At 54.7% G+C, this 25,478-nt stretch overlaps 1 protein-coding gene across 1 annotated transcript in view; it reads left to right on the top strand.

The window, feature by feature from the left end:
- FHIP1A (FHF complex subunit HOOK interacting protein 1A) overlaps positions 1-23,122 on the top strand; it is a 109,504-nt gene extending 86,382 nt beyond the window's left edge. Inside the window, exons 7-11 of the mRNA XM_075544801.1 lie at positions 4,561-4,751; positions 8,012-9,160; positions 15,294-15,472; positions 15,822-15,960; positions 22,869-23,122. Coding sequence (XP_075400916.1) covers positions 4,561-4,751; positions 8,012-9,160; positions 15,294-15,472; positions 15,822-15,960; positions 22,869-23,122 — 1,912 coding nt within the window. The remainder of the gene's footprint in view (positions 1-4,560; positions 4,752-8,011; positions 9,161-15,293; positions 15,473-15,821; positions 15,961-22,868) is intronic.
- Positions 23,123-25,478: the final 2,356 nt, after the last annotated feature.

The raw sequence follows: 25,478 nt of genomic DNA, 5'->3' as shown, positions 1-25,478 counted from the left end.
CTCAAACAAAGAGCAGAAATGTATGTCGATCGACTTGAGGAACGAAATATGCTTGACTGGAGCTGTGAACACTCATGGGGCTCTTGCACTGTATAAAAAGCATCGAAGCCATTTACTTCTTAAATAATTAACGATCAGAATAAGGATACAGTGACTCCTGTGTGCTAGGAATGTGCCCTGTCGTTACCAGCCTGTGAGGACAGAAGCATCCATGTCAACAACCCCAGACAGGTCTCTGGGAGCTCACTCTGGCTGCCTCCTGAAAGCGCCCGCGCCCCTGCACTGTGTCAGCCAGCACTTGCAGGGCCAGTCTCCAAGCGAGGAGTCTGAGTGGATCTGTCAGCCAAGGTGCCACAGCAGCATGTGACAATGGTTCCACAGGGAGGAGGAGCAGCCATCTGGCCACCAGGCAGAGGTCAGACAGGCCTCCACCCTCCATCTCCCTTTCCCCTGTTCCGGGACAACTATGTCTCCCACGGCACTCTACTTTTCTGCTAGGCTCAATAATCTGTTCTGCTGGCCACACGGAACTCCTAGGTAATGCTCATGATTAAGGGCGTTATTAGGGAAGTTAATAAATTGTCACAAGTCAGGATCAGGAAGCAGTAAGGATAGAGTCATCGGTCCACAGCAACACCTGTCCTCAGGCAACAGCAAGTCTCTCCTGGTCCTCAGACTCTCTGCCACGTGGTCCCCTGACTTCCCTCGCTGTGTGCCAGTAAAGCAGCCTGCTCTTCTGCCTCACAGCCCTGCAGGCCTGGTGCTGTTCATCTGCTCTGTCTCAGTCCCCTTGCCTCGACCTCTCGTCTCAGACTGGCTCCTTTGCTGCAGTGTCTGGTGCCTCTGGCTTTGCCGCTTCAGAAGGAGCTCTCAAACAGGTTTCGCCGCTGGCCTTTCTTCTGCTGGTCCTGGGGTTTCTCTCTGTTCTTGCTTCTGAAATGGCTTATCCGTATAATCTGGAGAGTGACAACGAACACTGACCAACCCCCCTGTTCGTGTTTTATCCACCCTGCTTGGTGGGAGTGGCAGAGACATAGAACTATCCTAATATCCCATATTAGGATAGTTCACCCCACCACCAACATACCGCCCAGCGTCCTCTTTCCTGCTCCTCCCTCTGCGCTGGCTCTGCCTCTCCCTCTCCCTGCCCAGCCAGCCGGACTCCTGAGAGGGCAGGCAGGGGCTTGGGTGCCCATGCACAGCCTCCTGCCCCTGCATTATTCTGTTCTGTTTTCATCTCTCCTGATTGAAAACAAAAACATGGTAAATGTCTGTGTCACAAAATATTTGGCATTTCAGCAACACCCACCTCTGCAGTTCAGGGACGTGCACTGTGCTCGTGGTATGCTCGGCTTCCAGCCTTATTTGCTCCTTTAGCTCTCCGTCATGCGACAAGCTCAGTGTCCCCAGCACTGCGTCTCCCTCTCCCTCGCCCCACCCCCGCCCCGGGAACTGTGGATAGACAAACTGTGATCTCTGGAGACTTGCCGTCTTCCTTAGACATTGCCTCCAAGTGGAATCTTACAGCATTTGGCCTTTTGTGAATGACTGGCTTCATTCAGCATAGTACTTGCGGGCAGAGGTCCAAAGTCAGTGGAATGAGTCCCCCGTGGGTAGTCTGCTGACGGCTCCTGGGATCAGCACACGATGCAGCAGGAGAGGGAGGATCCGGACGCAAGGCCCAGCTCCCGCAGAAGGCGAAGGGCCACAGAGATTTGACTCTGCGAGGCCTCTGTCTCCTACAAAAAGCTTAGGAGGCCAAGGAGGTGGCTGTCATCCGTCTGCAATGCAATGGGTGGGTCAAGCTCCACTGCTCCCCCGGCCCCTGTCTCGTCCGCATAGTGGCAGTGATCACTGGTAGCATGGAACCACCTTCCTCTGCCCTGCTTCATTTATGATCACAGAACTTCGTTCCTGCAGAGATCCTCACGAGCAGATCTCTTTCATTCTCTGCCCTCAACATCTGTCTCTCTTTTAATAAGGCTCAGGGTCAAGTCTCTGAAGCTAGTCCAGGAATTAGAGCAGCCCCCTCTTATTCCCCTACCACCCTGTCTGTCCTGCAGTCCTCAGAACCTTTGACAATTTTGAAAGTAAGCGAAGAAGATGCTATCCCATCAGCCATCTGGCGGGATGTCTGGATTGCAGTGGTGGCAGTTTAGGCTTAAAGTGTGTGTATATGCTGAGGACAAGGGAGAGGAAGGGCCCCCGAAGGAGACCTAGTAGTGCTCTAGGTTAGGCGACAGCGTGGTCAACCGTTCAAACCTATGAAAGATGAGCTGTCTGGTAGTCTTCAGGGCCCTGTGGAGCAGTTCTGCTGTGACCTATGTAGATTCATATAAGTTGGAGTTGACTCGATTACTGTGGACTTATTTTGTTGATTGGTTGGCTTTCTGCCTCTCCCCTGGGTAGAGCAAGCTGTTAAGTGCCTGACTATGAATCCAAAGGCTGGTGATTGGACTCCATCCAGAGGCCCCGTGGGTGAAAGCAAAGGCGTGGCAGTGGGCTTTTGACAACTCCTCAGAGTGCAGTCCTGCTCAGCACATGGGAGGCTGCCAGGAGTTGGGATCAACTTGTCAGCACCTGGAAAAAGAGGCAAATAAAAAACCACATGAGATGGTCAGAGTATTCAATGGCTCGATTTTTTTTTTTCTTTTAAGAACTAAAGGTTAAATGGCAAGTTAGTCATTTCCCACCTGGGACATCTCTTTAAAGCTGTGTGTGTAAAGCTTCCTGGAGAGATTGAACTCTCTTTCTGCCTGACTCAGGCTTTTCAGGGTGGGTCGGTCACCGACATGCACATGGGTTTCCGCATTGGGCTCAATAGGCAGCGTGGGAAACAACTGAATGTCCACAGACCCCACGCTAAGCTCAGAGAGTACATTTTATCTATTCTACTGAATCCATCATCGTAGCACCTTTCCTTTTTTAGAATAATGTGTTATTGGGCTTTGGGTGAACATTTTCATAGAAAATTGTAGCATGTTCCCATTCAACAACCTCACACATCTTGTTCAGCGACACTGGGTGTACTGATCGTATGGTGTCAGCATCCTCTGTCCGAGCTCCATTTGTTCCCCATCCAGGACTCTGGGTCTCCGTGCCCCTGTATCTTCTCACCTGTGCTTGTGAATCATTATTGACCGTCAGGCTTTGAAGAGGGCCACCAGTCTTGTTTTAGGTCTTAGTCTTTGCATGTCCGTCGGCTGTTCCACTCCAACGTGATCTTGGGGTGTGGTCTCAGTTCCAGATTCATGCAGTCAGCTCAGGGGTCCTCTATTCTCTTTTGTTCCAGTTTGTCTGGCTTGGTAAAATCATTTGAGGTTTGTGCCACATTTCTTTCCCGTTCTCTCTGAGACCACCTTATTCTCCCCGTGCAGCCCACCAACGTGCTCGGGGGTCTGAGCAACAATTGCTCACTGTTCTTGGCTGCAGCCTCTTAAGGACACCAACCTCCAGCAGGAAGCTCTTGGTGTGGTCTGGGGCCCAGTGCCCACTGGTGCGCCCTCGGCCGCCGTGTGTCTGTTTCCTCATGCGCTCCGGGCTGAGTCTGAGAAGTGGTTCTTAGGCTCCTGCTGCAGCCGTGACCTCTCCGTGCCCACTGGAGCCACAGCTCCTGGCTAGCAACAGAGCTGTGGGTGTAGGGCCCTGTTCCAGGAGCAACTTCTCTTGAGGCAAATGCCGACATCATTGTGATCCAAGGTCATGGTGCTTCTTTTTTTCTTTTCCATATCATATTTTTTTATTATAACGTAGGTAGGAGTTTATATCTAATTTTGTATACAATAGTTTAAGCTGCTAATGAACCCCCCTTATAGTTTACCCTTCACCTGCACCCTGATTTCTCTTCTCTCTCTTACAGGCTATTATCTCCCAATCTGACCAAGTTAACACCCATCAACACTCTAGCCCACTGCTTGACCAAAATCTACCCTTTTGGGGATGAAAGTCTTCATCTTGACCCCCGCCCCAACTCCCCCATAATACTCACTGCCATTGAATTGATTCTGACTCATAGTGACCTCATAGGTCAGGACAGAACTTCCCAAGGATTAGCAATCCTCAAGTTTCCTTGGCTGGCAGTTTCAAACTGCTGACCTTACAGTTCTCAGCCCAACACATAACCACTACACTGCCAGTGCTCCTTTGACCTTTTCTGACCAATTCCACTCAGCAGACTGTTCTCCAGGCCATGCATGCCCTGCGGTGCGTCACGGTGTCACCACTGTTTCGAACATTGTGCAGCATGGGGACCAGTTTCCTCAGCCCTTCTATTGCTGGTGGGCATTGAGGTCTTTGCCATCTTCCTGCACTTGCGAACAGTGCTGCGATGACCATTGGGGGGGGGGGGGCGGCTTTAATACCAGGGGACTTGGCAAAGTTTGTGGACAAATGGAATTGGAGGAGAATGGACTTAAAGCCTCTGACACACTTTAAGTTGGGGTGACACCTGATGTCTAGCTGGGATGGGTGAGGCGGGCTGACGGGCCCTGCTCATGCTTCCGGAGGGCCCTGACAGGAAATGTGGTGTGCAAAGACTGATGCAGGCTCTTTCTGTTCTAGGTATCTGATCCCCTGCAACCACATGATGCTGAGTCAGCGGTGGGCCGTGAAGGAGAGAGACTGCTACTCCGTGTCTGCGGCCAAGCTGCTGGCCCTGACCCCGGTCTGCTGCTCCAGCGGAATCACACTGACACTGGGGCACCAGGAGCGGGATTTCATCCTCTGGTCCAAGTGTACGCATGAGAGCGCAGGTGGGTGCCTACGCCCAGTTCTCTGGGCTGCTGGCCTCTTCGGTAGGCAGGAGATAATGCAGTGAGTCCCATTTCTGTCATGAATGACTAGTAGGAGCCCTGGCAGTACCGTGGTTGCTCGTTGGGCTGCTAACTGCAAGGTCAGTAGTTCAAAACCACCAGCTGCTCCTCAGGAGAAAGGTAAGTCATTCTGTATCTGCAAGGAGCTGCAGAAACATACAGGGGCAGTTCTGCTCTGCCTTGTAAGGATGAGGTGAGCCGGGATCGACGTGAGAGCAGTGAACAGTTGGTCATTGATGCATCATCAGGAGCTGTAGACACTTTGCAGTCAGTGGCAGGTGAAGCACATGGTCTGCACTCCCAGGTCTTTGCTTTAAGCTGCATCCTGGCAGCCCTCTCAATGACTGAAAACACGTACCAGCGCGTCTCTGAAACAGAATGAGGGAAGGGGCATGGGGCGGGGGCGGGGGTCAGTCACAGCTAAAGCTAATATAAAATTAGCCCTCACTTTCAGTTCCAAAATGACAGGTTTGTGACTGGCTTGTCTATCGACAATACCAGGGTAAGTCAGAAAGTATAAAGCCATAGGCACCTTTGTTAAGCAGGGATAGCCAAGTGTGAAGCTATTGCTTCTTAACATCTCCTCCATCTAGGTCTATATACTTCTGAAAGCTGGGTTCCCATCTCTCCAGCCCTTCCCAGAAAAAATCTACACGCGGTGATTTACACAGCATACAAACAGCGGTTCTGGCATCTTTAAGGGACTCAAATCATCTTCCTTTTCAACGTTCTTTGAGCCCAGACACCAGTTCCTCAGTGGTGCAAAACTTTCCTGGAATTATCCCTCAACAGTACCATTTTCAGTGTTTTTGAAAAAAACTTCTTCCTAGTAAGCCCTCCTGATTGTGCTTTGTCCTTTGAGAAAATCTATCCAGGTTATCCTCAGGCCACGGAAAACTGTCAAAAATAGCCATCAGAGCTGACGGCTCCGCCTTGGATGTAACTGGCCCAGCAGACCCTGTGGAGGCCGCTGTTTGGATCGGAACTTTGTCTTTTCCTGAAGGCACCCCAACTAGCTTAAGACAGCCCACGAGGGCGGCCGCTCGTCTGTCACCCCCACTGATCGCAGAGACACATCGAAGCGTGTCTTATTTCTACACGTCCTTGCGGGCGTGGCCTGGAATCCTAGTAGCCATACCTTTTGATACTCTCTCCGATGTTGTTATAAAACTTGGAATTTCTGAAATGGCAATGATAGCTAATTTATTCAGTTCGCCTAATGAGGGGCCTCTCAGAACTAGTCAGTCCTTAGAGGAGCTGCGATCCTCCTGGGCTCTTTGTGGAGTAGTGTCCTCGGCCACCTCGTACAAGTTCAGGGCCACCTTGTTTACCAGCCTCTGCTCCCTGGCAACCTGGGGAGCCTGACTACTGGTAGTTGGCTCTCCCCGGCTGCACTGTGGGAGGAAAGGCCTGGCGCTTGCTCTGTTCTCGTAAAGTTAACAGCAACAACAGCAGCAAGAAACTATTCCGGCCCAGAGAAACCCTGTAGGACAGGGAAGAGCTGTCACCGTGGGTCAGTAGGACTGTACATCTTCATCGGAGCGAGAGGCCTCATCTTTCTCACACAGATTGGCTCCCGGTTTCGAACTGCTGACCGACACTAGGAAACCCCGTGACACAGTTCTCCTCTGTCCTATGGGTCACTATGAGTCGGATTCACACAATCTTGGTCAGGACTCTGATCTGCCTTCTGGAAGGTCACAGCCCTGCAAACCCATCGGTGTCCAACTCTATTCTGCGCACGCGGGTCACCGTGAGTCAGGGTCAGCTCAGTGGCTGCTGAGTAAGTCCTTGTCTGAGTAAGTTCTCCTAGGGAAAATGTCAAAGTAAGTGCAGATGTTTTCATATTCATCTCAGGGTTGAAGATGAGATCTTTCAACGCCAGAAGCAGTCAGAGGTACTTTAGTAACGCAAGAAACATTACTGTGTTAAAAGGACTACTTACCAGCATCCCAAGAGTCTCCAAGGAGGCAAAACTAAAACAATGCATAGCCTTGGAGTCCGTGCCGGGTCAAAGAAACCCTGTATGACAGGGTAAAACTGACCTGTGAGTTTCTAAGACCATAACTCTGTATGGGAGCAGAGAGCCCTGTCTGCCTCCCAGGGAGCAGCTGGTGGTTTCCAACTGCTGGCTTCCCAGTTACCAGCCCAACATGTCACCCTCCACACCAGCGGTTCTCAACCTGTGGGTCGAGACCCCTCACCGCAACATGAGGAACTGTATGAAAGGGTCGCAGCATTCGGAAGGTTGAGAGCCGCTGCTCTACACCATCGGAGTTCCTTCTAGGTAAGCAGAATGAATTAGTCATTAGTAAGAACCCAAGGTGGTTGTTTTTGGTTTGTTCTTTAAAAACCTCAACTGCCAACGTGGGTTCCAGGTCTTTTACTGGCAAAGCCCTTTAAAGCGCACTTTAACCAGGACCTCTATGACAGCGGGCACTGCCGCCCGCCGGGTATGCCCCCCGTGAGACCCTCCCAACAACCGAGGGGCTGCCATGCTTAGCAATCTTTCTCCTTGTAGTGCTTTCAGATATCATACAGTTCCGTGGGTCCATCATATTCATCATCGCAATCAACCTTGGAGCATTTTCTTCCCTCTTGTCCCCATTGCTGTGAATGCCCCATTTCCTCGCACCCCGCTCCACCCCGGTCTGTGCCCCAGGTCACTATGAATCCAGTTGCTGACTTCCCAGTACAGAAAACCAGACAAAACAGACACAGCCAACGTAGCGAGGATCTGCCAGGGGCCACTGCCGGACAGCAGCTGTGTTCTCCGCAGCTGCGATCTAGCCCCCCTGGGTTGCTTGTTAACGTTTCCATTTCCCGTCACCATTATGTGCCAAGCCAGGCCAACTTTGTGCACCCCTGTGCCAGAGAAGTGGACTCTGCAGAGTTTTCAGCAACTGGTTTGTTTGCCAGGCCTTTCTTCCAAGTCACTCCCGGGTGGCTAGACTTTACCTGCCAACTGTTCATTGGCAGGCGAGCACAGGATGCCTAGCTTCTATCAGTGTAGGGTTTCCACTCCAACCTTTTCTTTCCTGGCTTTGGAGAAGCTAGTCTCTTGTTACTTCAGAAATCACTTGGTCAGTCAGGTCCCTGGTGAGCCAGTCTCCGAAGCTGAGTGAGTCCCCTCTGGTCCACGCTGTTTGTCCCCGTCAGAATCAGGGGCTCGTTCTCACTGCTGCTGCTTTCCCCTGCAGGGCCCGAGGCGCCACCGCTGCCCGCCACCTCGTCCCCGTCGGCCTGCATCGTGGAGTACGGCAAAGCCCTGGACATCAGCTACCTGCAGTACCTCTGGGAGGCCCACACCAACATCCTGCACTGCATGCGGGACTGCCGCGTCTGGTCCGCCCTCTATGACGGGGAGTCCCCCGACCCTGAGACCTTCCTCCGGAGCCTGTGCGAGGAGGGCAGCAAGGACCCCGCCTTCCCCGTGTGGAGGCTCCAGTGCCCACTCCCCAGTAAGCCGAGCGCGCAGCCGGCCCCCGGAAAGGACAAGGGCCACACAGAGCTGGAGTGGGATGATAGCTATGACACGGGCATCTCCTCGGGGGCCGACGTGAACTCGCCCGGGCCCGACTCAGCTCTGGAGAGCCCCGGCCCCCCGGCGCCCATCGATCCCCCCAAACACATTCAGGAGATGAAGAAGAACGCCATCCAGCTCTTCAAAGGGTCGTACATCGAAGAGTCGGACTTCCAGGACGATGTGATGGTGTACCGGCTATGCGCAGACAAGGACTGCGAGGACCCCATGGAGGCCCCGGTCGGGGCCCAGACCCAGGACCTGTGTACTCCCGGCCACAATGGCCCGCTCCCCAGCCCCCAGCCTGAAGCAGACCCAGGACAGGAGCATGCCAAGGCCAGCGTGGACCTGATGGAGACTGTGCCCCAGGAGCCCCCCCACGAGAACGCCCCTGTAGAAGTGGGCAGTGACGCCCCTGCAGAAGTGGGCAGTGACGCCCCTGCAGAAGTGGGCCCCAACACCCCTGCCTGTGAGGCCGAGCTCTGCGCAGTGCTGCCTGCGCTCGGCCAGGAGGGTGAAGACCTCATTGCCCAGTACGACCAAATCATTAAAGAGTTGGATTCGGGCACAGAAGGCTTGATGGAACAGACTCTGCCTAACCCTGTGCTTGGCACACAGGAGGGCCAGGAGAAGGGAGGCGAGACCCAGGCGGAAGAGGAGGAGAAAGAGGAGGCACGGAAGAAGGATGTAGAGGAGGATGAGGATGACTTTGACTCTCTCCTGGCAGAAACTCCTGTCGAGACCGCGCCTTCCCCGTTTGGAGCCCGAGAGGAGACTGCCGGGGCCAGCCACCACCCTGCAAGGACTCAGGGCACTCCGTTCACAGGTGACCGCCTTACATTGCTTTGTGCTTTCCAAAGGGTTTGTGCAGGTCGGCTCAGGAGAGTGGAGGAGTGAATCACATTGTCAGCTAACCGAGGGGAAAACATTTCTTGTCAAGGGTAAAGAGAAGCGGTTTGATTTCAGTTTAATTATACGTTGTCACTCTGTGCAGCGACGGTCTCGTTTGCTCAGCAAACTCTCTGAACTCACTACTCCACCCACACTGAAAACTGACTGCCGACTCGTGGCGACCCTCTGGCAGAGGGTCGACCTGCCCTGGTGAGTTGCCGAGGCTACCGGTAAGCCTCCTCTTTCTTCCGCTGGGTGCCTGGAGGTTTCAAATTGCTGGCCTCGCAGCTCACAGCCCGACAAGCGACCAGTATGCCACTTTTCACGTGTTGCTGCTTTAAAATGAATGGTTTTCTCCCCAACTAGGAGCCCCGGTGTCATAGTGGTTACTTGTTGGGCTCCTAACTAAAAGGTCAGCAGTTCAAAACCACCAGCCGGCTCCCAGGGAGAAAGAAAGAGTTCATGTCAGTAACCCACAGCAGCAGTTCTCCCGTGTCCTGTAGGGTTGCCGTGGCTTGGAACTGACTTGAAGGCAGCGAGTTTGGTGTGGTTTGGATCTCCCCAACTAGACCATGTGCTCCGTGAGGGTGGGGCTGGCGGTTTCCTCCCGGCTCTCTCCCCAGTAGAGTGACAGCCCTCTCTGAATGAATGAGCTGGCCGTTCCTTTGCCTGAGGCTCCTTTCAGAGCAGCACCACATCTTTCGTCCATAAACTCCTCGCTCTCCTTAAAGCCAGGGTGCCTCCCAGGGCACCCCACTGCCACTGGTGGTTGTCATGTGACAGGAAAGGGTAGCAGGCAAGTAGGTTTGGGGCTGAGGAATTTGTGTTAGAAAGTATCACTACATGTCAACCAGTAGCATCTGAACCTGCACATCTTGGTGCAGAGTTCCCTGTGGGCAGGGAAGGTGGCATGCTGCGCTCGCCCCCCTCCCTGCCCCAATAGAGTTCAAGTAGCAAGGAGAGGTCCTGGAAGGACAGATGAGGGGCGGGCCTGGGCCCAAGGCGGACTCCCGTGCTTGCTCACTGAGCATGTAGCTTGGGCCTCTGGGATTCTCTGTTTGGTCCTGACGACAGAGAGATTGGGCTCTCTGCCCAGGCCCTGCCGGGGACCAGGCTTCCACCATCTACGACCACCTGGAGGAGACTGGTGTCATCACTGACCATCCAGTGCAGCCCAGCCCTATAGCCTCTGATGTGATCTCAGGGCATGGCCACCTCCTCCCCGGTGGTTACTTGTCTGTTCGCTGATGCCGGAACACTTGTTGAACCTGGGAGAACCCCTTTAAATGAAATTAAAGGGCCTGAGATTCTCATGGAGATAACATTTCAGTGTAAATGCCTTTTCATTAGCATTCCATCTACCCAGTCAGTCAGAAGTAACAGGATTACATAAGCTTGCTTTCTTCAGTTGAAGGTAAGTAAGGGTGTGGATGGGGGGAGTGAATCTGGCTGACGGGAGGAGGTGTGACGCTAGTTCAGCAGCACCAAGCTGAGTCTTGAACCTGGAGACAGTGGGTGGTTTTCCAGATCAACCACCAGGCCTTTCTTTTGATGAGCCTCTTGGTGGATTGGAACTGCCAACCTTTCAGGTAGCAGTTGAGCGTGTTAGCCGTTAGCACCTCTCCAGGAGGAGCCAACCTCCCCAAATCAAACTCACTGCCATCAAGTCAATGCTAGCTCACAGCGACCCCATTGAGCAGTGGTTCTCAACCTGTGGGTCATGACTCCTTTGGGAGTTGAACGGCCCTTTCACAGGGGTCGCCTAAGACCATATTTCTGATGGTCTTACTAACTGAGACACCGCTCTTCTATCCGTCTCCAGGCATGTCCGCCCACATATGGGGTCACCACACATGGAGAACTGTATTAAAGGGTGGCGGCATTAGGAAGGTTGAGAACCACTGCCATAGGGCAACTCCCCCATGCGTTTCTGAGACTTAATTCTTTGTGGGAGCAAAAAGCCCCTCTTTCTCCCAAGGAGTGGCTGGTGGTTTTGAACTGCTGACCTTGTTAGCAGCCCAGTGCCTAAACACTATACCACCAGGGCTCCCTAGGAGAGTAACCCAGGAAGGGCAACCCTGCTGAAAGCCTGCCCCGTGTCCCCCACACAGCATGCGAGGCCCGCAGGACGACCCACGGCTAATGAAGCCGGCTACCGTGGACAGGCGCTGTGAGCCTGAGGAACCTGTAAATTGAGGCAGCACCACCCACTAAAGCACAGACAGCACCTTATGAAATAACAGTCTTTTGCATGTGGCGCACCTGAGAATGGAGAAAACATAATGTTAGTCTTTGATACAGATAGATCATTTCACCTGAAACCTGGGGCCTGTCATCCTCTGAAGTGTGTACAAGGCTTCGGGAAACGTCTTTTCCCCTCTGGGTCTGAGCTCTGCGGCCTCCCAGCTTCTGAGCATTTCTGTAGTCATGGGCTTGCCTGACTTCTCTGCAGGGACTCCCAGCTCTTCAGTTGAGCTATGTTTAAGTTCGCTCGTGCATTTGCCATTCTTGTACTGCTCTTTGGCAGGTGCTGTACTAATTGCTAGGGGCCCTGGTGGTGTCGTGGTTACGAGTTGGGTCTTCGATCTGCATGGTCAGCAGTTTGAAACCACCAGCGGCTCCTTGGGAGAAAGACTGGCCTTTCTCCCGTCAATAGTCACAGTCTCAGAAACCCACAGGGTTGCTGCGAGCTGGCATTGACTCTGTGGCAGTGAGTTTGGGTTGAGTACTAACTACTAAGAAGGCCTGGTGGGACTGTGGGTCAGATGATGGATTGGCAACTGCCAGGTCGGTGGTTCAAACCCACCCGCCACTCTGTGGACCAAGATGGAGGCTGTCTGCTTTGGAAAGCTTGGCCATCTTGGACACCTTACTTAGGGCTGCCAGGAGCTGGCAGTGGGTATGCTAGGGACGAAGAACTGTGGTCTCACGTGGTGAAGCTCTCCGCTGCTAACCAAACTCACCAGCCACTCTGGGAGAAAGATGTGGCAGGCTGCTTCTGGAAAGATTATACCTTGAACCCCTGTGGGTCAGTTCCCCTCTGTCCCACGGGGTCACTGTGACTCCCGTGGCTATCCGTTTGGCTTGTGCTAAGTACTCAGGACACAAAAACAAACTCACAGATTTCCCCAAGCCCAGTCTGCTCTGAAGGAGAGCCCCGCGGAGCCCTGGGAGGGCTTTGGCAAGGCTCTGTAGTGCTTGAGCTCCCAGGTTAAAGTGAAAGTAGCAGAGGATGGTAGGCCAGGAGGACCAGAGTCACCAGGAGGGCAGACATTGAGGGGCGTGTGCGCGTGTGTGCACGGCTTGTGGGAAGACAATGTCTGGAGCCGAGTCTCTGGCGCTGCAAACAGCCCGCACAGCTGCTCCCCAAAAGGTTGAGGCTTCAGTGCACCCAGAAAGATCTTGGAAGACAGGCCTGAGATCCCGCCTTTGAAATCCCTCTGGGACGCAGCAGCTCCCCTCTGCCACACAAAGGGGTGCTGAGCGTCAGAGTCAACTTGTCGGCAGAGTGCTTTTCTGTTCCTTTCCCCTTTGAATGCCTACAGCGTGGAGTTTGGGGGCCGGGAGGTGGGGAAAGCAGGTAGAAAATTTTGGTTGATGCCAGTTTTTTTTGGGGGGGTGGGGTGGGAATCTTTGGTTAGGAGTCCTGGTGTGTATGCTTCCATGTTGGGCTGCTAATCACAATGTCAGCAGTTCAAAACCACCAGCCGCCCTGTGGAAGAAAGATGAGGCTTTCCACCCTCATAGAGTTAACAGTCTTGGAAACCCAGGGGCCCTTCTACTCGATTCTGCATTGACTCGAGGGCAGTGAGTCTGGGCCCAGCTGGGGAGTCACGTCGTGGCAGGACCTGTGCATGGCAGAGTTGCCCTGGTGGCCGGGAGGGAAGCTGGTGCCAGGAAGATCACAGCAGAGACTTGTCAAAACCCAAACCAAACTCCGTGCCAGCGGGTCACTTCCAACTCCCAGCGACCCTGGAGGACAGGGAGAACTGCCGGTGTGGGTTCCTGAGACGGTACTGCTCTACAGGGGTAGGAAGTCTCATCTGTATCCCGAGAGACTCTTGTAGGCTTGTTGAAATTCCAAACGCACCATGTTTTGATCCAGCAAAACTGTTTCTAGGAGTGGCAGCCTCATACTTCTGTGCCTGCAGGTTTCAGGTGGCTTCAAAATGTTAGTGGGAAATGGAGTGAACACACAATGGGATTAATCCATAAACATTTCGAAGCCCTCTTGTCTACACGCAACGATGCCCGTGTAAACTCACTACCATCGAGCTGAGGCTGACTCACAGTGACCCTATAGGACGGTGTAGAGCTGCCCCTGGGGGTTTCTGAGACTGTGACTCTTTACGAGGGTGGAACTCCCTGTCCGTCTTCCACAGAGCGACTGGTGGTTTTGAACGGCGGGCTCTGCGGGTAGCAGCCCAGTGTGTAACCACTCTGCCACCACGGCTCCTCTTAGGAACAAAAGACGGCACGCACTCCCAGTGCCCACGGGTTGGAGATGGGCTGACTAAAGGCCACGCAGAGCAATGGGGCAGCTTGTGGCGCGGAGAAGAACGAGGCGGCGTGGGTGTGCTGGCAGGATGACTGAAGGACCATAGTTAAGCTTAAAAGCTGGGTGTAGAGAGCAGGCACACCCGCGCTGGAGAGGTGCATGGGGGCAGCCAGACGGAGGTACCCAGCTGGGGCCACGATGGTGTGCTGGCGCGGAGCAGCCGCTCTGGAGACGGGAGGCTGAATTCTAGGCCTGGCGCCGGCGCTTACCGCTATGTGCAGACTGCCCAGTTGTCGTCAGCAACTTGATGCCTAAAAGGGCCATGGTTGGCCACATACCAAGGACTCGCAATTCTGGGGGAACATGCTGGAATCTATTGCCTACAAGGAGGCGGCTTCTGTTTTAATTGGTTATCTTTATACTTTTTGTATCCATCCATCTGTCTTTCCATGAATAGATCTCAATGAAAATAGAGTCCAGAAAGAAAGGATGAGGTTATGAGCCAAGGCAGAGCTGACTGGGATGGAAGGGGGTTCTGAATTCAGAGGTATTTCTGAGAGGCCCCACATCCCGGGAGGCCTCCATCCTAGGAGCTGGAGGTGGGCTGGGGTCCAGGATGAGGGTGCTGAGGGAGAAACGTGAAGGGCAGGACTGAGTGGCCGTAGAGGTCATCTCAGACGTTCTGGAAAAGGAATTGTTTATGGATGCTTAGTTTATGCATCACCCTCCTCGGAGAGGAGCAAGAAACTGCCCCTCCACGGTCCCCACACACCACCGGTGGCATTCCGAACTGTCACTGAGTTTTCCCGTGTTCAGAAGCGCAGTCCTGCTTTGTCCTGTGGGGTGGCTGTGGGCGAGCAGGGCTCCATGGCAGGGAGGTTGGAACGTTTGCGCAAGGAGCCCCGTCAGGCAGTCGTCAGTGTTCACTGTTCACTGAGGGGGACTGATGTTACAGTCCACTTCCGCACAGAACGTCACAGGATCCCCAGGGAGCCAGGCTCCTTGCCTCTCGTAGCAGCAGTTCTCAACCTTCCTAATGCAGCCGCCCTTTCATACAGCTCCTCATGTCATGGTCACCCCCAACCATGACATTATTTTCGTTGCTACTTCATCACTGTAATTTTGCTACTGTTAAGAATCGGGTGACCCAGTGAAGGGTTGAGAACCGCTGTCTTACAGGGTCTGCGTCAGAATCCACTCCGCAGTTGACTGTTGGCTTCTGGGGGGTGACTGCACAGGAACCCTGACGTGGTGCACGTCCCGCCACTGAGCTGGGGCAGCCCCTGGGCGTGTAGCGAGGGAGCGAGGCAGACTTGACTTTAAAGCATTACATTACTGAGTCTATTCCCCCGCTCCCATTCACAAATCCGGTCATTTTCTTCAGTCGTCCACACTGTTCCCGGGAGGAAAACAGTCGCTCCCCAGTGTCTTTGCCTCCTTTGGGCTTGGGTGGGTCTGAGGCGGAAGGAGCCCTGGCTGTCATTGTGTGCCGCGGCAGCTGGGACTCCAGGGGCCCCTTGCTGGCTGAGGGAGAGGCCCGCCAGCCCTGAGCCGTGTGTTCTTCATGCAGGCCCCTTCATCAGCGTGGTCCTGTCCAAGCTGGAGAACATGCTGGAGAACTCCCTGCACGTCAACCTGCTGCTGATTGGGATCATCACTCAGCTGGCCAGCTACCCGCAGCCCCTGCTGCGCTCCTTTCTGCTCAACACCAACATGGTCTTCCAGCCCAGCGTGCGCTCCCTCTACCAGGTACACCCCCTGCGCCCTGCAGCCCCAGCCAGGCCCTGACTGCACAGGGGTGGGGCTTCTCCTCCCTCCCTCCCTTTATTCCCTTGCTGTTTATGTGTTTTTAATCCCTCTGTTCTCCTGTTAAGCAGGTTGTCTAGATAATTCTAGACAACCTGCAAAGCTTCATTGAATTCCATGTTTCCAAGGTGCCCTACAAAGAACACCCAGACAGTTAAAAATGAGCAAATAAATGCCTAGTTCTCTGCTAGTTACCCCGCACTGAGGGCGGCACCAGGGAGCTCAAAGGCTAACGGGGTGGGGCGGTGCTCCCCTGGTGAAGCCCCAGCTCCATTACCGTTGTTCCTGACAGGTCCTCGCATCTGTGAAAAACAAGATCGAGCAGTTTGCTTCAGTGGAGAGAGACTTCCCAGGACTCCTCATACAAGCCCAGCAGTACCTGCTCTTCCGAGTGGACATGTGTGACCTGGCCCCCGAGTCACTAACCAAAGGTAACCAACCGGGGTCTCCCCTGTGTCTCTCCAGCCTCCTGCTCTGGGTATCCTGCCTGGGTTCACAGACACTGCACCCTTTCCTGGACTCTGAAGGTCACGGTCACTCACTGCATTCAGTAAGCTTGCTGCACAAGAACTCTGTAAAGTGTTGAGAAGCTAGGATGTTTGTTACCTTGAGGACTACGATGCGCCTGACCCAAGCCCAAGCCGTGGTACTTTTAATGGCCTCATGTGCATATGCAAGTTGGGTATTGAATAAAGAAGGACAGAGAAGAACTGACGCATCTGAATTGTGGTGCTGGTGAAGAATACTGAAAGTGCCATGGACTGCCCAAAGAACCAACTGATCTGTCTTGGGGGAACTCCAGCCAGGGGCTCCTTAGAGGCAGGGGTGATGAGACTTGATCTCATGAAGTTTGGACATGTCGTCAGGAGAGACCCGTGCTTGGAGAAGAACATCACGCTGGGCGAAGTGGAGGGCAGCGATGAAGAAGGTGGCCCTTGACAAGGTGGATTGGCACAGCGGCTGCAACAGCGGGCTCAAACATGAGAACGGTTGTGAAGTTGGCACCGGACTGGGCGGTACCTCATTCGGTTGTGTCTCGTGTCGCCTTAGGTCCTTGGAACCGGCTGGATAGCACCGACCTCCCACAATAGCGTACTTGACGTCACATTCGGTGTCTCCTGGCCTCCTTTTCATTTTCTCCCGCCTCCCCGAGAACTCGCATAGGACAGTCGGCCCCTGCCCTTGTTTTGGATACTGAGCGGCTGCTTCCTCTCTTCCCATGGTTGCAACCATTTGATTCCTGTACATTCCACCTAGGAGCCCTGGTGGCGTAGCAGGAGCGTGTTGGGCTGCAGCCCGCGTGGTCGGCAGTGATAGACCAGCAGCAGCAGCTCATCGGAGAAAGACTGGTCTCAGACCCCCACCGCGGGGCGCCGTGAGTCAGCACTCTCCATCTGGAGAAGCCTCGGCAGTGTTACTGTCACTCACCAGGACACAGCCCAGGATTAGTGTCGCCTATCCGAGGGGATGGCTGGAGAATGCGCCCATACCTGGCCTTATCTGATTTCTTTCCACACCGAGGGAGGAAGTCAAGGGCATTCGCTCTCCTTAGAACGGTTTCGGAAAGGCGCTGCTGTCAGTAAATGACTGTGCTGAAAGCAGCATGCACACCCAGGCTCTCTTCAGAGAACGCCGACCTGCGGAGGACATCTGCGCTCTCTGTTACACTCTCAGACCTTCTCAGGCAGAAGCACAAACACGCTGCTGGGCTCGAGGAGCTAACTGCTTGATCGGACTGTGGGGAGTGAAGGTGACACTCAGCCTAAAATTCCTGAGAGACCCTTTCCTTGGCTCTGGAGGAGATGCTCTGAGGCAGAGGGAGCGGGAGGGTGGCATCGGTGCTGAGGGGGGACTGGGCATGGCCAGGGAGTCCAGGCCCTGCCTCAGGAAAGCTTGGGTGGGATGGATTTTAAAAAACAAACAAACAAACAAAACAAAAATCCCACCAGTTGTTTCTGAGCAGTGACTTGGGCCTTGGCGAGTACCAACTCCAAAATGCCCATCTTGCCCGGCCTCGGTGCTTCCCACGCAGAAGAGAGACGGGGCATCTGGCCTGCCCTCGTGCCACGGCCTCAAACAAGGCTGGGAGTGGCCGCAGACACAGGGCAGGTTTCAGAAAGACTAAAACACAAAGCAACAGAGAAGAACCCAGACGCAGAAGGCTTGGCCCTGCCTCTGGCTGCCTGTGGTCGCAGTCACTTGGCCTTGCTGGGCTGCTTGTTAAATAGAGGCCCTGCATTCGCTTGCTCTATCTGTCTCTTTGTCTCTGCCTTTCTCTCTGCCTCCCACTCTCGCTCAGCCCTGGGTGTGATGGGCCCTGAGGTGACACTCAAACCTTGAACAGCAAGAGGTTAATAAGAGGAGGGTGTTGGGCTTCACCAGATAAGAACCCAAATCGACTGGTTGTATGTGCTCCTTGTCATCCATGGCTAGCTCCGTCTTGCCATCTTCACAGCTGTGCGGTTCTGAGTGAGTCTTGCTAGTCTCAGGCTCAGGATCCACTTACAGTCAACTCTGCTGTGCTCCCCTGGCCAAACGAGTCCCTGGGCCAGCCCACATTCAGAACGGAGAACACCCCGTACCTGCTGGTGCGAAGGGCCGCCGAGAAAGATGAGCAGTTTCGCAGTCTACCGTATGGAAGGTCATCATAGTGGCCCTTCCTGTAGGACAAGGCAGATCGGCCTCTGTGGGCTTCCGAGACTAACCCTTCCCGGGAGTACAAAGCCCATCTTTCTCCCCAGGAGAAGTTTAGAACTGCTGACCTTGCAGATAACTACCAATGCCACCGGGGCTCCTATGGGGTCGCTATGAGCTGGCATAGACTCAACGGCTGTGAGTTTGGTTTAAACCGAAAGCTGTGCACGACAGTGGGCTCAGCCGTCGCAGCGGCTGTGAAGATGGTGCCGGACTGGGCAGGGCCACCGTGACTCGGGAGGCTTGCCGTCACCTACCAGTAGCTTACGTGGCCTACGTGTCTCTCTGGTCTGTGCGCTCCATGGTGGGCTGCTAACCACGGGCCCGTGGAACCCAAACCCATCGGCTCCCGTCAAGGTGGACAGCTTGGAAAGCCTGTCGCCGGTCAGCTGTCAGGCAGAGTCCACTACGTGGCAGTGGGCTCGGGAGACACTGTCTCTGCGAGGTGGACAAGAAATGCAGCGTTTGCTTCCGTTTCAGACGGGGCAGATGGAGCTGAAGGCCCAGGGGGGCGGGATCCTGAGCTTCTCCGGGTGAGACGGTCCCGCCTGACTCCTGCTGATGAACAGACACCGTGCACGCGCACGCACACACGCTCACACACACGCTCTCACACCCACTCTCACACCCACTGCTCCCTTGACAGCACTGCTGCCTGAGCCCTCACAGCACGCCTAGGGAGAGGAGTGATGGAGCCGGCCGTGCCTGCCGGACATGTACCAGGGACCCTCAGCCGCCCCCAGGTTGTCAGTGGTCTGAGGTCTGTGACCCAGAGGGGGCTCCGACTGGTAGAAAGCCTCCCTTAGAAGACCGTCCGTTTCCACGAGTTTCCCCCCGGCTTTCTAACTTCTCTTAGGCCAGCAAAGCGACACCGTTACCCCGACTTTAAACATCTTCACAAGCGTGAAGAGAATGAGAGGTGCCTGCGCCCTTGAACGAAACTGGCGCCTGACCCACAGAGGATGGCGCCAGTGCCTGGACACTGCCCTCAGGCCGTGCCAACCCTGCTCAGGAGGTGCCTCTGTCCCCCCCCCCCCCCGCGTCCCTCCCCCCAGTGCAGGTTTTCAGACCCAGGGAAACATTCCAGAAGCCACGCCGGATTCGGCCATTGGCTTCTACTTCCCATCCTCCCTGCCTTTCCCTTCAGGCCCCCGCCCCACCGCCCTGCACGTGTCAGCATGGCGCGTGCTCTGGAGCAGGGGCTTCCTGTGCCGCCTGCCGTGCGCTCCTGCCTCTCAGGAGCAGCCGCCGCCTGGCTTTATTTCCAATACCTCCACACCATGGGCTGCGATTCCTGGCTACCTCACACCCCGAGCGCTTTCCCCGGTTCCTAACTCTGGGACCGACCGGGCACCACTGTGCAGAGGGGCGCACGACACCCTTCGCTGGTTGCCCATAGGGACCATCACCAGCACCACCGAGGCGAACCCCTGTCGTTGGGCCCCTGCACAGAAGACCTGCAAGGCCGTGGCCATGGTCTTCCTCCCAGGGCGTCCCCCTGCCTTGCTTAGCGAGGACGACATTCATTCCTGGGTTCAAGCCCAGTAAAGGAGGCTTCACGATGGCGGCACTTTCTGTTCATGGATTCCTCCTCCATCAGCCCTCTTGGGAGAGAGGAGGGTGAGTGCATTTGAAAGGGAAAGCGGAAGATGAGGAGAAACCGGATAACCCAGCTCTAGTGAGGCGAGGGGGGGGGAGGGGAAGGGGGGGGCCAGGACTTCATGTGGCTCGTTCCTGCACTTGTCCGTTCCGCACCTGCTGAGCAGTTGGTTGCCCCTCTCCCTAGGGACTGTGATGGGGGTGGGGCTCAGCACCCGGATGCAGGCCTCTGGAGGTGTGGGTAAAATGGGACTGGGGTTTTGAAGCAGGATTGGCCCTGGGCTCAGAACACAGGCAATGCTTCTTGAGGTCAGCGGCTGGGTCGGCACTTATCAAGAGGTCACTGAACCCTTCCCATCACGTGTGAGCAATTGACAGACAAAGAAAGCACCCGGAAGGAGAAGAGCATGGGGCCTGAGGTCACCCCACCCAGGAGGTAGCCCAGTATATGTACCTAGTGCCCCTTCTCAAAAACTCACTCCACCCAGTCCATGCTGACTCACAGTGACCCTACAGAGCAGGGCAGAATGGCCCCTGTGGGTTTCAGAGACGATCCCTCTTTATAGGAATCGGAAGCCTGATCTTGACCTTGCAGTTAGCAGCCCAACACATAACCATGATGCCACCAAGGCTCCGGGAGGTTAGTAAGACTTTTGAGTGCAGATCTGTGTGGTAGGGGATTCAAGGCAGAAGAACCAGAGTCAGCAGTAGCAGACCTTAGCCCCTCACGCCCCAAACCCAAGGAGCTGAACCTGCTGCCAGACAGTCTGTGGCCCAGACTGCCCTCTTCAAAGGTGCCGGGGGGGGGGGGGGGGGGATGGTGGATGGTGGTGTGGGATTGGGTGGGGGTGTGTTGAACCTCCATCCTGCGGTTACAGCCCAGCACTTTAACCGTTGCCACCAGCATGCAAATCCGTTTCTTTGGGGAGTTATTCTGGGCCACTTGGAGAACTGCAGGGCTCAGGGCCAGTGCGGCAGGGCAGAGGGGAGTCTCCAAGGTTGACAGTCTCTCTCATGGACGCCCTACCATTTCTGTCCTCTTTGTCATGGATTTTAGCTGAAAGGTAGCAGCAGACAGACAGACTCCCGACTTTTCTTGTTCTTTATCGTTTTAATTTAATAGGACATTTAAAGCAGCAAAGGAGGATTTTTTTTAACTCTAAAGACTATAGTGGTACGATGTGGAAAGTACTATAAATGTCAAGAGTTTTTAGTGCTGTCGTGAAGGCTTCCCACCCTGAGGAAAGTGTTGGAAATGGGACTGAATTCCAAAAAGCAGTCAAAATAATGAAGAACTTGAGTATAATGATTTATAAGGAGCAGTGAGATGGTTTCACCATATTGTCGCCTTGCTTGTGTGATCTGCGAGCTGAGCGAGGCCTCTCAGGAGTGGGCCTGTTTGAAGGAGGCAGCGGCCTCAAGATTGGATTGGAGGAAGGCTCATTAACGACCTGTGATTATGCAGATGACACCACTTAATCAAAGCAATGAGGGCTTGAAGCACATGGTGACCAGGACATAACCACACACCTCCAGCCAGGGGGAAGAATGACAGAATCCAGAGGGGAGGGAGACAGTGGTCAGTGTGAGATTTGAAAATAATTAACAATCTACAATCTATCAAGGGGCCACCGGTGTTAGGGAGAGGAGGGAGGAGAAAAAAAGTGGAGCTGATCCCAAGGGCTCAACAGAAAGTAAATCTCTAGAAAACAACGATGGACTATATGTACGAATGTGTCGGATACAATTGATGAATGGATTGTAACAAGACTTGTAAGAGCCCCAATGAAATGATTAAAAATAAAATAGTAAAGATGTCACTTTGAGGACTAACACGTGGCTGATGCAAACAAACCAGGGTATTCCCCGCTGCCGCAAACACACGGGAGAGTTGGGTGGTTCCTAAGGAAGCCTGGGGAGAATCGGTGCGCTGGCGAAGAACAGTGACTGTCGTAGAATGCCACGGGAACAGGCGGTGTAGTGGCTTCCAGTCGGCCTCAGTTCCAAACCACCGGCCACTCTGGGAGAAAGATGGGGCGCTCTCCGTCTGTGACGAGTTCGTCTCGGAAGCTCACAGGGACGGTTCTGCCCTGTCCTACAGGTCCCTGTAAGTGGGCACCGACTCCATGGCAGTGAGTTTGGCTGTGGCTTGATCAGAAAAACAAGCGAATCTGTCTTGGTGGAAATAAAGCCAGAGAACGCGTCTTGAAAGTGAGCATGGAGAGACCACATCTCGCGTGCTTCAGCCATGTTCTCTATCAGAAGGGACCGGTCCCTGGGAAGGCACACCGTTTCACAGCAATCGAGGAAGGCCCTCACCCAGAGGGATCGGCACCGCAGCTACAGCGGTGGGCTCAAGCTTCAGGGCGATCGTGAGGATGGCGAGGGCCAGCAGCGCTCGCGTTCTGGCACCCAGGGTGTCTCTGAGTCAGAACCCACCGAGAGCAGTGGGGTTCCCAGGGTTCGACTCGGGTGGGAGGTGGTCTAGAATCCATCAACGAAATGGAACCAATTCAATTTGTGAAACTGATTTGACAGGAAAATGTAAATTTGAAGAGTGTCATCATTTGGGTTCCTAGCGTTTTCGACCTGTGTTACTTAACCCGTGGTAAAACCCCCTGTAAACTGCCCTTATATGGAGGTTCCCAAAACATTTGCTGTGATTGGCGCCCCAGGTAGTGGAAATTCTCTTCTGATCTTGGCAGCACCTCACGGCCCTTCAATAGTTCCAACATTCCCGTGATTCGGGCAAACTTAAAAATTAATCAAACAACTTCTCCACTTGATTGAAGCCGTCTTCATTTCTTTCCCCTCCTCCCAGCCTGGGCCTGGAGAGTTGTGGGTTCAGGTGGAAGTGCCTCAGAGTCCCTGGACAGGCCCGGTCCTGGAGGTGGCCGGCTGGGGCCGCTGTAGGACATGCTGGGTGCTCACCCTGTTGCAGGGCTGGGCCCTGAGACTGACGGGCCATAGGAACCGAACCCCTGATAACGACGGGGAAGACTGGGGTGGGGGGGCCCACACTGACAGCCCTTGTTTCTGCTTTCAGAACCCAGTCAGGAGGCATCCTGGACCAGGACTAGCAGGAACTTTTTGGATGGCCCCCCCAAGGTGCTTCAGCCTTTCCTGACCAACAGAGCCAAGGTATCTGGGGCCCCCCCAAACCTGCCCGCACCGGTGCGGAACACCATGCTGGCCGCGGCCCTCTTCCCGGAGTTCCTGAAGGAGCTGGCCGCCTTGGCCCAGGAGCACTCCATTCTGTGCTACAGGATCCTGGGCGACTTAGAGGACTCCTGTTGCTAGCCTCTCGATGCGTTTTCAAGTAGAGGTTCTTGTTTTATAAGGTTTTAGTGTTTTACCTGAATGTTAAATGCAAAAGAGCTGCTTACAAAGATTTCTACTTTGATATTTCCTGACAATACTTGATTTGGGGGAGACAATTTCCTCCCATCTCCGCTGCCAGCCGGGTCTTTCCACCTCACGTGCTAGAGAGTGTCGGGCTGAGAAGCTGACTGCTCCCTGGGCGGGCTTCTCGGCTCCCCACAAGTTCTGGGGGTGCCACCTGATTGCTAGAAGTGCCCGGGTCCCAGGTGACTCTGGGGGGCATGGGCAGAGTGCACACCCGAGCACACCACTGTGCCTGCGGCCCCTGACTGGGGCTTCTTCCTTATAAAAGGGCCGTCCAGCCCCTCTCACCTCTGTCACCAGCACCCGTCCTTGTCCCTCGGACTTTTCCTCCCAGGACCTCTGTTTGGTCCAGTATGTTTTGCCTCACGGAGCAGGCCCATCCACTGGTCCCAACTAACTGCCCAGGAAACCAGCTGCCCTTTGGGGGAGCACTGGAAGTGCAGGGAATGTTCTTCTTGCTTGGGCGCTTGCTCTCGTCTGCCTGTGGCCACCCAACAGTGACGAGGGCCCGGTGTTAGCATAGTCAGGTGTGCCTATGCAAAGCATCTCTGTGCTTTCAGGCGTTTGGTCAGCTCAGGTGGCATTCTTCTGCTGGGAGTGGCCTGGGGCCACGTGGGCAGTGTTTTCTGAAGACCGAGGGACTGTCCATGAAGCTCTTCTGTGGGGCGGGAGGAGGGAGATCATGAAGGTTGGCTGCTTGCCACCTGGAAGCTTCCCTGGTGCTTCCCTGGTGGAGAGGCAGGTCCTGGGAGCTGGGTATACATGCAGACGGGTGGGGGTGGTGGCGGTGGCGGCAAGCTGTGCAGAGCCCAGCGCCCCGCTGTGCTGTCCTGTCCCCGGGAAGTCCTCCTTCTGAGAGTAATGGGGTTCATTAGCGTGATGTATGAGTGCATCTCCGCTGCTGTTCCGCCTGCTCCAAGGCCTAATTCTACTCAGAGCCCCGTCTCCTTATACCACCACCAAGAGAGAAACTCGCAGACCTGACTGCCGGCCATGAGCACCACAGCCTTCACCCCAGCTCCGTGCCCAGGGCCTGTTTCCCAGCCTCGACCCAGGAGATGCTGCCGTTCAGGTGCAGTTGAGTACTTCAGTACTTCAGCTTGAGGTCTTGGAAATGGCCAAGGAAGTATTTTTTTTTTTTAATGCAAAAGGTTTCCGGGCTCTGTTTGACCTAAAACATTGTTCCAGGGAGTACATGACCCTCCCTCTCCCAGTCCTGGGACGGGAATGCTGGGATCTTACCCTGTGCGGACCCCCTGGTGCTCAGTGGAACTCTGAGATTCTCCCCATTTTACTCAGCCTTAGCTTGGAAGCTGTTTTAGAAGCTGGCTGTGTTGGTGGGAAGGATGCAGTAAGTTCACCTTCTCCTTAGCTGCTGGTGGTTCTGCAGGGCAGAGGGGTGGTAGCGGCGGCGGTGTGTGGTCAGGATCCAGGCGTGGACACACGAGCTGCCTGGTCAGGGTGGGCAGCCAGCGGTGCCCGTGGCCGAACGTTCTCCAGGCCGAACGTTGCAGTGGTTGCTTGGGTTGATTCCAGGCACATGTTAAAGTCTGGGTTGCGGATGGACGCCTGTCCATCCTGGATCCGGGCTGTGTCTAGCTTGCCTTTACCAGGGAAGGACCACCCCAGCAGGGTGGGCCACATGCGTGCGTCCATCGGCAGCCGTGGCCGATCCGCAGCACAGGTTCCAGTTGGCGGGTGAGGGCAGCTCACGCTGATCCCCACTGGCCAGCCCTGTATGGACTGAGACGGCTCACGCTTGCTGGTTTGAATGGGCATTTGCTGCCACATGGCCGTTACTGCACGGGATTCCGGAAGGCACTGGCCCAGCCCAGCGCAGGGCAGTCAGCCGGCCCTGTTAGCGCTTCCTGTCACTGTGGCCACGGCCACCATGAGCCATTAAGAAGGTCTTCTCAGGCCCCTTCTCACCTGGCCCTAGCCTGTAGATGACTAATTCTCCACCACAGAGCAGCTTAAGACAATTTGCTCCCAAGCCAGTTTTGTTCCACCCATCCATCGTACCACTGAGGAAACATTTAGAAAGAATGAAATCGACCTCCCCTTTTTGATTGATTGATTTGTGGTGATCATCATAAACCAAATGCTTCAGAAAGTGCTTTCGGAAGACTCCGAGTTGTTTGGGATCGTTTGCCTCAGGAAATCCTCTGCACATGCAGTTGGCTGCTAGGCCGAGGCTGGTCCGGGAGGGCAGAGTATCCCAGCGGATACTCTAAGTGGATCACCAGGGCGT

Source organism: Tenrec ecaudatus, chromosome 3 (assembly GCF_050624435.1).
Source record: "Tenrec ecaudatus isolate mTenEca1 chromosome 3, mTenEca1.hap1, whole genome shotgun sequence".
In the NCBI taxonomy this organism is placed as follows: Eukaryota; Metazoa; Chordata; class Mammalia; order Afrosoricida; family Tenrecidae; genus Tenrec; species Tenrec ecaudatus.
This window is presented reverse-complemented; position numbering and strand designations above follow the sequence as displayed.